This window comes from Desmodus rotundus, chromosome 1, assembly GCF_022682495.2.
Source record: "Desmodus rotundus isolate HL8 chromosome 1, HLdesRot8A.1, whole genome shotgun sequence".
Classification (NCBI taxonomy): domain Eukaryota; kingdom Metazoa; phylum Chordata; class Mammalia; order Chiroptera; family Phyllostomidae; genus Desmodus; species Desmodus rotundus.
In genome coordinates, this window is record NC_071387.1 from 54,200,219 (window position 1) to 54,212,517 (window position 12,299).

The 12,299-nt window shown below is 40.9% G+C and overlaps 1 protein-coding gene across 5 annotated transcripts in view; it reads right to left on the reverse strand.

The window, feature by feature from the left end:
• Window positions 1-12,299, reverse strand: part of ERMP1 (endoplasmic reticulum metallopeptidase 1) — an 86,004-nt gene that overhangs the window by 21,832 nt on the left and 51,873 nt on the right. For 3 of the 5 annotated variants that reach the window (XR_008426859.2, XR_008426860.2, XR_008426861.2), the window contains exons 14-15: window positions 8,380-8,543; window positions 8,005-8,253 (exon numbers count right to left, since the gene is read on the reverse strand). Coding sequence is in view for 2 of the 5 variants with exons in the window: in XM_053924388.2 (XP_053780363.1) it covers window positions 8,089-8,253; window positions 8,380-8,543 (329 nt within the window). In the remaining 3 variants the exon portion in view is untranslated. Of the gene's footprint in view, window positions 1-5,255; window positions 8,254-8,379; window positions 8,544-12,299 lie in introns of those variants that run through there. The other 2 variants (XM_053924388.2, XM_045193642.3) reach the window with 1 other exon arrangement.

Sequence of the window (12,299 nt, forward strand, 5' to 3'; positions counted from 1 at the left end):
ATGAGTCGTAAGTGTTTTTAGCTGTTCTGGGTCCCCTGCACTTCAACAGAAAATTTAGGAAAGCTTGTCAATTTCTGCACATGCACACACAAAAAGGCAGCTGGAATTTTGATAGGGATTGTAATTCAAGCTATAGATCAATTTGGAAAACATTGCCATCTTAATATTAGGCTTGCTAATCTTGAACAAGATCTTTCTTTCAGCAATGTTTTATAGTTCACTGTAAAAATTTAGTACTTTTGTTAAGCTTAAGTATGTTATTGTTGATGCTTTTGCAAATAGAATTGTTTTATTTTTGGATTGTTCTTTGTTAATATATAGAAATACAATTCATTTCCATACATTGATATTGGATCCTACAACACTGCTGCATTCACTTACTAACTGGAATACTTCTGTGGATTCCTTAGGATTCTCCAGATAGAGCATATTGTCTGCAGCTAATCTGGATGCCTCTTGCCAAACCACCCTGGGCTAGAACCTCCAGTACCATATTCAGCAGAAGTGGGAGTACTGATGTCCTTAACTTCTTTTCTGATCTTAGAGGGAAAGCAGCGTTCAGTCTTTCATCACAAATTATTTTTTAATAGATTACCTTTATTAGATTGAGGAAGTTCCCATCTATTAGTAGATGCATGTTTTTATCATGAAAAGGTTTTAGGTGTTAACCAATTTTGGGGGGGTGGGGGGCATCTGTTAAATGATCATATGTTTGTAGCCCTTTATTTTATTATATTGCATTGATTTTCCAGGTGTTAAACCAACTTTGCATTCTTGGGATAAATCCCACTTGATCATGTTAATAGAGGCAAACTTGGAGAAAAGAAATTAACATGTTGTAGTATCAGAAGTATACACTGATGTACTTCAAAATTGGCTAGGATATTTTTAAAATAAAAACACGTAAGGAGGCATAAAGTGTATTAGGAATGTCAAGGAAACTGACTCACTAACTGAAATTTAAGTAATTTGCACAGAGATGTGGGAACTCTTGCAGGGAGCATGGGTGCCCTTTCCTTGTGTGGAAATTAGAATGAGCTCCCTGGATTGGGGCTTCCGGCCAAGATGGAGGTTAGGTAGACACACTGTGCCTCCTTCCACAACCAAAAGAAGGACAACAATTTAAAAACAAAAAACTAGAACTGACAGAAAATTGAACTGTAGGGAAGTCCGACAACCAAGGAGATAAAAGAAGAAACATTCATCCAGACCGGTAGGAGGGGTGGAGACAGGCAGCCAGGCCAGAGAGGACTGACGGCAACGTGGCGGCTGGCGGGCCGAGCGAGGTGGCGGATTGTGGGACTAACGGGGCAGGCAATGAGACCGCTAGCAGACCCCGCGGCCCCACATTCGCGCATAGATAGACCAGGAGGAAGGGGGGGGGGAGCAAAACAGACCACACAACCCAGGGCTCCAGCTTGGGGAAATAAAGCCTCAAACCTCTGAGTGAAAACACCTGTGGGGGTTGAGGCAGCAGCAGGAGAAACTCCCAGCCTCACAGAGGAGGTTGTTGGAGAAACCCACAGGGGCCTAGAGCATGCACAGGCCCACACACTCGGGAATCAGCACCAGAGGGGCCCAGTTTGTGGGTAGCGGAGGGAGTGACTGAAAACTGGCAGAGAGTGGAGCAAGCACCATTGCTCCCTCTTAGCCCCTCCCCCACATACAGCGTCACAGCCCAGCGACCAGCATTACCCCGCCCTGGTGAACACATAAGGCTCCGCCCCTTTATGTAACAGGTGTGCCAAGACAAAAAAAAAAAAAGGCCCAAATGAAAGAACAGATCAAAGCTCCAGAAAAAATACAACTAAGCAACAAAGAGCCAACCTATCAGATGCACAGTTCAAAACACTGGTAATCAGGAAGCTCACATAATTGGTTGAATTTGGTTGCAAATTAGATGAAAACATGAAGGCTATGCTAAGAGAAACAAAGGAAAATGTACAGGGAACCAATAGTGATGCGAAGGAAACTGGAACTCAAATCAACAGTGTGGACCAGAAGGAAGAAACACCCAACCAGAAAAGAATGAAGAAACAAGAATTCAAAAACACGAGAGGCTTAGGAACCTCCAGGATATCTCTAAACGTTCCAACATCCAAATTATAGGGGTACCAGAAGGAGAAGAAGAACAAAAAATTGAAAACTTATTTGAATAATGAAGGAGAACTTCCCTAACCTGGCAAAGGAAATAGAATTCCAGGAAGTCCAGGAAGCTCAGAGAGTCCCAAAGCAGCTGGACCCAAGGAGGAACACACCAAGGCACATCATAATTACATTACCCAAGATTAAAGAGAAGGAGAGAATCTTAGACGCAGCAAGAGAAAAAGGACACAGTTACCTACAAAGGAGTTCCCATGAGACTATCAGCTGACTTCTCAAAAGAAACCTTACAGGCAAGAAGGGGCTGGAAAGAAGTATTTGAAGTCATGAAAGGCAAGGACCTACATTCAAGATTATTGTATTCAGCAAAGCTATCATTTAGAATGGAAGGGCAGATAAAGTACTTCTCAGATAAGGTCAAGTTAAAGGAGTTCATCATCACCAAGCCCTTATTATATGAAATGTTAAAGGGATTTATCTAAGAAAAAGATAAAAAATATGAACAGTAAAATGACAGCAAACTCACAGTTACTAACAACACCTAAACAAAAATAAGAGCAAACTAAGCAAACAACTAGAACAGAAACAGAACCACAGAAATGGAGATCACATGGAGGGTTATCAGCAGGGGAGTGGGAGGGGGAGAGAAGGGGGAAAGGTACAGAGAATAAGTAGCATAAATGGTAGGTAGAAAATAGACAGGGGTAGGGTAAGAATAGTACAGGAAATGTAGAAGCCAAAGAGCTTACATGTACGACCCATGGACATGAACTATAGGAGGGGAGTGTGGGAGGGAGGGGGTGGGCAGGATGGAGTGAAGCGGAGGAAATGGGACAACTGTAAGCATACTCAATAAATATATTTTAAAAAATGGTAAAAAAAAAAAAAAGAATGAGCTCTCTGACTCAAAGACAATTTCTTGCCTCCCTCCTATCTCTATCAAAAACCTTTTTTTTTTTTTAGAGAGAACCAAGATGGCGGCGTAGGTAGACACACTGCGCCTCCTCGCACAACCAGAACTGACAGAGAATCGAACAGCAAGGGGGACCAACACCAAGGAAATAGAAAATAAACATTCATCCAGACTGGTAGGAGGGGCGGAGACGGGCACCGGGGTGGAGAGGACTCGCGTGGCTGTGGCGGGACTGAGACTGGCGGAGTGTGGGAGAAATGGCGCAGGCAGTCTGAGCACTAGCAGACCCTGCGGCCCCACATTGGCACAGATAAACCGAGAGGGCCGGACTCAGAGTGGTGGAGAACGGGGCAGGCTGAGCAGGGGGTAGCACCCTGCGACCCCACATTCGAACAGAGATAAACCGGGCGAACTGTGGGGAGCGAAGCAGACCGCGCAATCCAGGGCTCCAGCTTGGGGAAATAAAGCCTCAAACCTCTGATTGAAAACGCCCATGGGGGTTGGGGCGGCAGCAGGAGAGACTCCCAGCCTCACAGGAGAGGTTGTTGGAGAGACCCGCAGGGGCCTAGAGTGTGCACAGGCCCACTTACTCGGGAACCAGCACCAGAGTGGCCCAGTTTGATTGTGGGTAGCGGAGTGAAAGATTGAAAGCCGGAGGACAGTGAGGCGGGCGCCATTGTTCCCACTCGGCCCCGCCCCCACGTACAGCGTCACAGCGCAGCCACCAGCATTACCCTGCCCTGGTGAACACCTAAGGCTCCGCCCCTTAAAGTAACAGACGCGCCAAGACAGACAAACAAAAAAAAAAATGGCACAAATGACAGAACACTTCAAAGCTCCTGAAAAAATACAACTAAGCGACGAAGAGATAGCCAACCTATCGGATGCACAGTTCAAAGCACTGGTTATCAATATGCTCACAGACTTGGTTGAATCTATTCGAAAAACAGATGAAAAAATGAAGCCTATGCTAAGAGAAACAAAGGAAAATGTACAGGGAACCAATAGTGATGAGAAGGAAACTGGGACTCAAATCAATGGTATGGACCAGAAGGAAGAAAGGAACATCCAACCAGAAAAGAATGAAGAAACAAGAACTTGGAAAAATGAGAGGCTTAGGAACCTCCCGGACGCCTTGAAACATTCCAACATCCGAATTATAGGGGTGCCAGAAGGAGAAGAGGAAGAACAAAAAATTGAAAACTTAATTGAACAAATAATGAAGGAGAACTTCCCTAATCTGGCAAAGGAAATAGACTTCCGGGCAGTCCAGGAAGCTCAGAGAGTCCCAAAGAAGCTGGACCCAAGGAGGAACACACCAAGGCACATCATCATTACATTACCCAAGATTAAACGCAAGGACCTACATCCAAGATTACTGTATCCAGCAAAGCTATCATTTAGAATGGAAGGGAAGATAAAGTGCTTCTCAGATAAGGTCAAGTTAAAGAAGCTCATCATCACCAAGCCCTTATTATATGAAATGTTAAAGGGAGTTACCTAAGAAAAAGAAGATCAAAAATAGGAACAGTAAAAATGACAGCAAACCCACAGTTATTAACGACCACACATAAAACAAAAACGAGAGCAAACTAGGCAAACAACTAGAACATGAGGGTTGCCAATAGGGGAGTGGGAGGGGGAGAGGGGGGGAAAGGTACAGAGAATAAGTAGCATAGATGATAGGTGGAAAATAGACAGGGGGAGGGTAAAAATAGTGTAGGAAATGTAGAAGCCAAAGAACTTATAAGTATGACCTATGGACATGAACTATAGGGGGGGAATGTGGGAGGGAGGGGGGTGGGCAGGATGGAGTGGAGTGGGGGGGGAAATGGGACAACTGTAATAGCATAATCAATAAATATATTAAAAAATAAAATTTAAAAAAAAATTAAAAAAAACCAAAAACAAACAAACAAAAAAAAACCTTTTTTTTTAGCCCTTCAGTGACTTTCTTCACCAATGGATATGATTTAAATTGCTAAATGTGCTTAAGTTCAACACTTGCCAAATGGTCATTAATTCCTGTGAAATTCAGATGCACAACCTCATGCCACAGCAAAAAGGATTCCAGTTGAAGTAAACGAATGTTTTAATAGAATTCTTTGCTCATATGACACATCTAGGTTTTTCAATAGCAATTTTAAAAAAAGGATTTCAAAGGCTCTGTAGACTTGAAATATTTCAAATGTGAGGGTACAGGAGAACACAATAAAGATCTGTTTTTCTGTTAAAGATATTAACTAGTAGATAAAAAGTTTATTTTGGTTACATTGTAAGGCAACAATTAATCCTCAAGTCAGCAAACCAGTGAAAAGAATGGACAGTCTTCCTGAGTAAAACAGGTGGTTCCCCTCAGTGGTAACATGTTAGGGGTCCTGTCATGCTCGTTTACATCTGCTGAACTGGAAACAAATACTTCACGCAACAATCATTTTTTGGTCCAACACAGCATAAATTTTTAAGAACAAATTCCTTCGAAATCACAATTCTTTACACTTTCCCTGTGCTACTTACATTTAAATTCTTCAGGAAATGATGTGTTTAGAATTTGAAAAGACCCTTTTAGAAATGAGTTATTCAAATGACCACTCAAAAAAAAATTCTTTAATTTCAGAGGCTGCTGATCTGACAGTGGTGTGCTTCCCAACAGAGCCACGAATACTAGAATTACTTAATCATTTCTACACTAAAACAATCTTGCAGAACACTAAAGCATGCCCAGAGACCAGTGAGCATCTTTTTAAGATCTTGCACCATATGTAAGTTGTATAATGCTACAGAAAACCAAGAACAACAGAATTGCTTATATGTGAGGATATAATTCAAAGGCAAAAGAGAAAACCATGATTATACTGAAAATACAACAAGGAACTTTTTGTGTTTCATACAATGTCCTCCTACAAAACTTGGAGTTTTGCCTTTTTTTCCCTATGAGTAATTTCTGGTAATCAAGTCCAGATTACTCACAGGGACGAAAATATGCTTATACACTTACCCCTTAGGGTCCATGGGGCAGGGAGGTAGAGCATGTGTGTGGCTCTATGAAAATCCACATGCTCTAGTTCCTTACATAAAATAGCATAGTATTTGCATATAGCCTACATACATTCTCCTTTAAATCATCTGAATTATAATAAAATGTACATAGCATGTAATAGTTGTTACACTATATTTTTAGGGAGTAAGAACAAGGAAAAAAATCTACATGTTCAGTACAGATGGAGCCACTGCAGGCCTAACTACATAGTACATGTCAGCAACGACCTAACTTTTTCCCTGAATATTTTCCGTCTGTGTATGTGGAACCTGCAGATAGGGAGGACTGGCTGTATTTTGAAATTCATTGAGATAGTACTGTTTCTAACTTCTCCTCCACAACTGTGATTCCATACAAGCTATACTATAAACACTTCCAACTTTACTACTGCCTGACGGACTAATGTGGCAGGTGCCACACACTTGAAGCTAATAATACATGGTTTCAACAAAATCCAAAATAAGTAAAAGAGCGGCTCCAGTGTCCGTGCGTGTCACAGCCAGCATGTTTCCCTCCGGCGCTGGCTGCAGCCCTCTGTAGGCCCAGGCAGCTTTCAGAGTCAGATTAGGCAATGTCACGAAGAAACCACATTGTATCACACAAACAGCTTCAAGGAGAGTTCCCTCCCGTGACGCATACTTACTCTATCTGTTCAAATGGATCCAAGTGCCAGTTTTTAAGTTTTTTTACTATGGTATTATCTTAAAATGTTTTTTGGGGTCTACGCTTGCTAAACTCAGAATTGGTACCACGTTTTACATTTCTGAACAGAAAAAAAGTGAAGCAACATTTACCACTGAACCCCCCAAACCCTTCCACTGCTGGAGTCCAGAATCCTTCAGAGGCACTGCTGGGACATGCCTCACAAGCCACACAGCCATCTTAAACATGAAGAGTACCTACAAGGCCTAGGGCTGCTGTTATGCAGGGTCTGAACCCCAATAACTGTAAGTACAGGGATCGTGTTCCAGAACTAGCCACAACCTCAACTTTCAGGAAAGTCAGCTCTGCTGGACAGTAAGTTACTGAGAAACCAGTCTGTTCAGCTGGCTGGAAATAGGCAAAACTAAGGACTCAGTGCATCAATAAAATTAAGCTTTTAAGGATTAACGCTGGATAGCAGAAAACTCCCTCCTAAAGAGAATAAATATTTATAAAATGCTTAGCCACCACGGCAACTCAGTGCTCTGAGGAAGGAAAGTGTTAATAAGGTCATGTACTGGTACAAACACAACAATGAACCAAAAGAACCTGTGAAAACCCAGAGGATATGTGTAGCCGGACAAATGCCATCCCCAATTGGTCAGGTGAAGGGGGGGAAACATGTTTTGGAGGGGAGCTTCAGGCACTGGAACAACTTCACGATGATGGATCTCAGTGACCAGTTGTCAGAAGGGCTGGGAGCAGCGTCTGGGCACAGGTTTCCACATCAGGGGTCCTGGGCTTCACTACAGAGATGCAAAGCACACTCTACAAGCTTCCTGAAGAAGCTCAGCTCGGCCCAGGCTGGGGCCTCAAAAGCCCAATGGTTCTTCCCAGTCCTTTTTGATACAGCTTTCTAATGACCTGCATTAGGTCTCAGGGGGAATCATTACTCCAGTGACTGGTAATTTATGTCCCATCCACACAACAAATGGTTTTGGGCTTTGATTGGAAATGTCACTTGTCTCATTAACAATGGGCCTGTAGTACTTTCAATGTCTTATGATCCTAAGGGAATAACTGCTTAAGTGGTTTGTTGGCTTTTGTCCTTAAGGTCGTATAAAATGACAACGGTAGTGTGGTGGCAGTACCTACATGTGCTTAAGTGCCAGAAAACTGGCATTTTCAAGTGTCAAAAAAATCACTGATCACTACCCCACAGCATAATCATTATAGTGCTTAACCCTGAACAGTGTCAGTCCACAAAGCTCTTTGAACATATGCTCATTAAAATTCATTGACTTACGTTACAAATATCCACGTAGCGTAAGGAGAAACTGTGTTACATGAAGTATCCCACTGGTCATTTACTTCAAATTCTTTCACAAGGTTAAAACACATAGAGACTGTAGGTGCACACCCAGGCGGAGGGAAATGTCCAATCTGGGAACTTCTCTTTCAGAGCGTCCAGCTGGGAGGATCTCTTGTTTTCCCCAGAAACATAGTGGGCAGCAATGGCCACAGTGACTACGCCCTCTGGCTGTTCTTCCAACACCTGGCAGAGAAAATGAGTTACTTTTCTAACTCTATGGAGGCAGAATACTGACCCTAAGTATTTGATAGTTGCCAAATACCACTGGTCACCTGACCAATGATACCAGCAATGCTGGGAAAGTCCCACCTGTACTTCTATCCAGAACTGCCATGCAGAGGCTTGGAGTCCATGGGAGTAAAATACAAAGTAGTCCCCTCCTTTGCTTGTCACTGGAGTGCCACTGCCAAGAGACCACTGAGAAAGTGTTGACCCTTTGTGAGTACGAACATAGAATGACATATGGCTTGGTCCTGTAACAAACAGAAGAAAGATCAGTTACAACTATCTTAAAAAGCAGCAACAAGAAAAGCAATTAAGCCACCACCCAAACCAGACTATGAAGTTCATGTCTTTTATCATTTTAAAGACACTCATTGCAAACCTAATGGGGGTTTGCCAGTTTGGACTTTCAGTGTAGATCAACAAGGGTAAATAATGAGGTGCAGCAGGAAAGGCACAGATGTTACAGTGAGAAATCCTGGGTTTAAGTCTTGGCCCAGTCACAAGAACTCATCAGTCTTTCTTCAGAAATCTAGAGAATAGGCTTCATCTAACCATGAGGTGAAAACTATAGCAAAAGAACTGATAATGAGCCCTGGCTGGCGTGGCTCAGTGGACTGAGTGCCAACCTGTGAACCAAAAGGTCGCCAGTTGGATTCCCAGTCAGGGCACATGCCTGGGTTGTGGGCCAGGTCCCCAGTAGGGGGCATGCAAGAGGCAACCACACACTGATGTTTCTCTCGCCCTCTTTCCCCCTTCCTTCCCCTCTAAAAATAAAGTTTAAAAATCGTAAAAAAAAAAAAGAACTAATGAGAAGTTTACTATACTCAAACATATGACAAATACTGAGGTGTGAGGGTGGAAGACTAATGTGCAGATGTTGCATGTAACATGAAAGGGAAAGAAGGAAGTGGAATAAGCACACCGTTGTATACGCTAAGAGTTAAAGAATGCCATTAAACCCTGACACACAGATAGTGAAAAGTTAAATAACAGGTGATCAAAGAAAAATATAAACTTCCTTAAATGCCAGAAAATATGTCTTAAATTAAAGAACAAAGGAGACACCACAGAAAAAGAAATATAAAACACAGCATTAGTCATAAAAATGCCAGTAGACCTGACTCAGCCACTGAAAGAAAAAAAGTTTTCAACTTGGCTTACAAAGCCGACCTAATATTCAAGGAACATAGTTAAAGAGATTAAGAAAAGGTAAAAATAAAGGTATGAACAAAGGTATTTCAGTTAAGTGGTCACAATTTTAAAAAGACCTCTTTGATGTCAGAAGAAAATTCAAGACAAAAAGCACCAAAAATAAAGACACCTAAAAGCTGCAATTCACATAAAATTGTTACTTTTGTACACCAAATAACATAGCAACTACTTTATGACGGCAAACTACAGCAGATGCAAGATGTATACATAGAAATAAAAGAAACTAATATTCCATCACTATAAGACATCAATTGAACAAAAAACAATGACATAAAAGACCTAAACAAAATGATCAGTGAGGTAGACCATAAAATATACATATCAAACTTTACATGATAATACAGGAGGATATATCATCTCAAGTGGGCATAAAACATTCATAGAAAGATATCAAAGTTCTATAAAACTGAGATTACATATAACATTCTGACCGCAATTCAATAAAGCTTGAAATTATCAACAAAACAAAACAGCTTTCTACCTGGAAATTAAAAGGTCTATTTAAGACTCATGAGTAAAAGGAAACAGAAACAAAAATTATGGAAATTTTTTTTTAATAAGAGAGATACTACACATACCAGAAACTATTGGATACATGTAAAACAGTGATAAGAGGAAAGAAAATCCAGAGCAATAAACTTTTTTTCCAGTAAAATAAAAGAATAAAATAACAAGTAAAAAAGGACAACAAAGTAAACAAAAAGATCACAAGTTAGGAAATACTATAGATAAAATCATAGTATTTTATGAAATAGATGAAATCAATGAAATAGAGAATAGGACAAAACACCTACCTTAAACAATCGAAACTATTTTTAATTAACAAGATGGGGGCAATCTGGGCAGAGGAGGGCAAAGTGGGAAAATTGGGACAACTTTAATATAGCAATAAAAATTTTTAAAAAAGAAAAAAATTAACAAGACAACCACTAGGTAACGATTAAGAAGGAGGCAGCAGGGGAGGGAGCAACAAACCAAGTATGCAAAAAGAGAAATAAGAAAAGTCATTTAAACAGAAGGTTGTAAATCACCATGACTACTTTGCAGACCTCCATAAACAACTGTAAACCCAGGTGAAATGGATACTTTTCTAGAAAAATACAGGGGACCCAAACACACCTATAAAGCTTAGGCAGACAAATTACCTTAGAAAAAGTTATTAACCTACCCCACAAAAACACCAGGCCCAGGTGGTTTCAGAGAGAATTTCAAGCCAACTTTTCAACCAAATAGTTCCAATGCTCCATAAACTGTTCCAAAGCATTGAAAAATTAAGGCAAGCTTACCAACCGTTTTCCTGATGTATCACATTCATGATGTTTTTACATTTATAATGCATAACACTGATACCTAAATCTGATAAGAGTACAAAACACACACACGAACCAGTACCATTCATGAGTACTGATGCAAAATTTCTCAATGAAGTATTAGCAAACATCCAACATCACAGTAAGAAAATAATTAGGCCATGACCTGGCTGATTACACCATATTAAAATATCCAAGGAAGAAAAAACCTATGACTATTTTTATAGATGTCTAAAAAAAAGTCTCCCACAAAATTAAAAACCATTCCTTATAAAAATATTCTAGAAATTGCCCTGGCTGGTGTGGCTCAGTAGATTAAGTTCCGGCCTGCAAACTGAAAGGTCGCCAGTTCGATTCCAGTCAGGTCACATGCCTGGGCTGTGGGCCAGGTCCCCAGCTGCGGGTGTGTGAGAGGAAACCAATTGATGTTTCTCACCCTCTCTTTCTCTCTCCTTCCTCCTCTCTCTAAAAATAAATAAATAAAATCTTAAAAAAAAATAGAAACGACGGCTGATGAATGCTTGGTTAACATGATAAAAAGTAATCTACCTTAGTCCTAAGGCTATCTTATATAATGGGAAAACACTAGAGACCTTTGTACTGATACCAAGAACAAGCCAAGAATGCTGCCATCTCAACAACTGCTGTACACTATGCTAGAAGTATTAGCCATTTACACAAGTCAGAGGCATAAGGACTGGTAAAGAAGAAATGAACCTACACTTGCAGATGATGTGCAGTAGTCAAAAGTTACACCTGAGTTCTGCTTTTGTATAGCTGTCACGCTCAGAATGGTTTCTATGTTTTTTAAACAGTGGTTAACAACCCACAACACAGATATCTGCCAGATCCTAAAATATTTACTATCTGACCTTTTGAAGTTTGTCAATTCCTGGTATATCTGGAGAACCCTAGGGTATCATGATTAACTTAAAAAATAAAAGATTCAGCCCTGCATCTTTTCTGGTGTGGTTCAGTGGACTGAGTGCCAACCTGTGAACCAAAAGGTCATTGGTTCGATTCCCAGTCAGGGCACATGCCTGGGTTGCAGGCCAGGTCTTTAGTTGGGGGCGTATGAGAGGCAACCAGATCAATGTACTCACGTTGATGTTTCTCTCCCTCTCTTTCTCCCTCCCTTTTCCTCTCTCTAAAAGTAAGTAAATAAAATCTAAATAAATAAATAAACAAACAAATGAATAAAAGATTCGGCCAGCCCTGGCCAGGTAACTCAGTGGGTGAGAGTGTAGTCCCAACATGCCAAGGTTGCAGGTCCAGTCCCTGGTCAGGGCACACGTAGGAATCAACCAATGAATGCATAAATAGGTAGAACAAGAAGTTGATGTTTCTCTCTCTCAAATAAATAAGTTAATTAAATAATAATAAAAGATTCAGTGAGTTAGCAAAATATAAAACTGACATGCACAAGTTCTTTGCCTTGGACAGTCCAAGTACATGTATAGGGAGACTCAACAATATACTGTC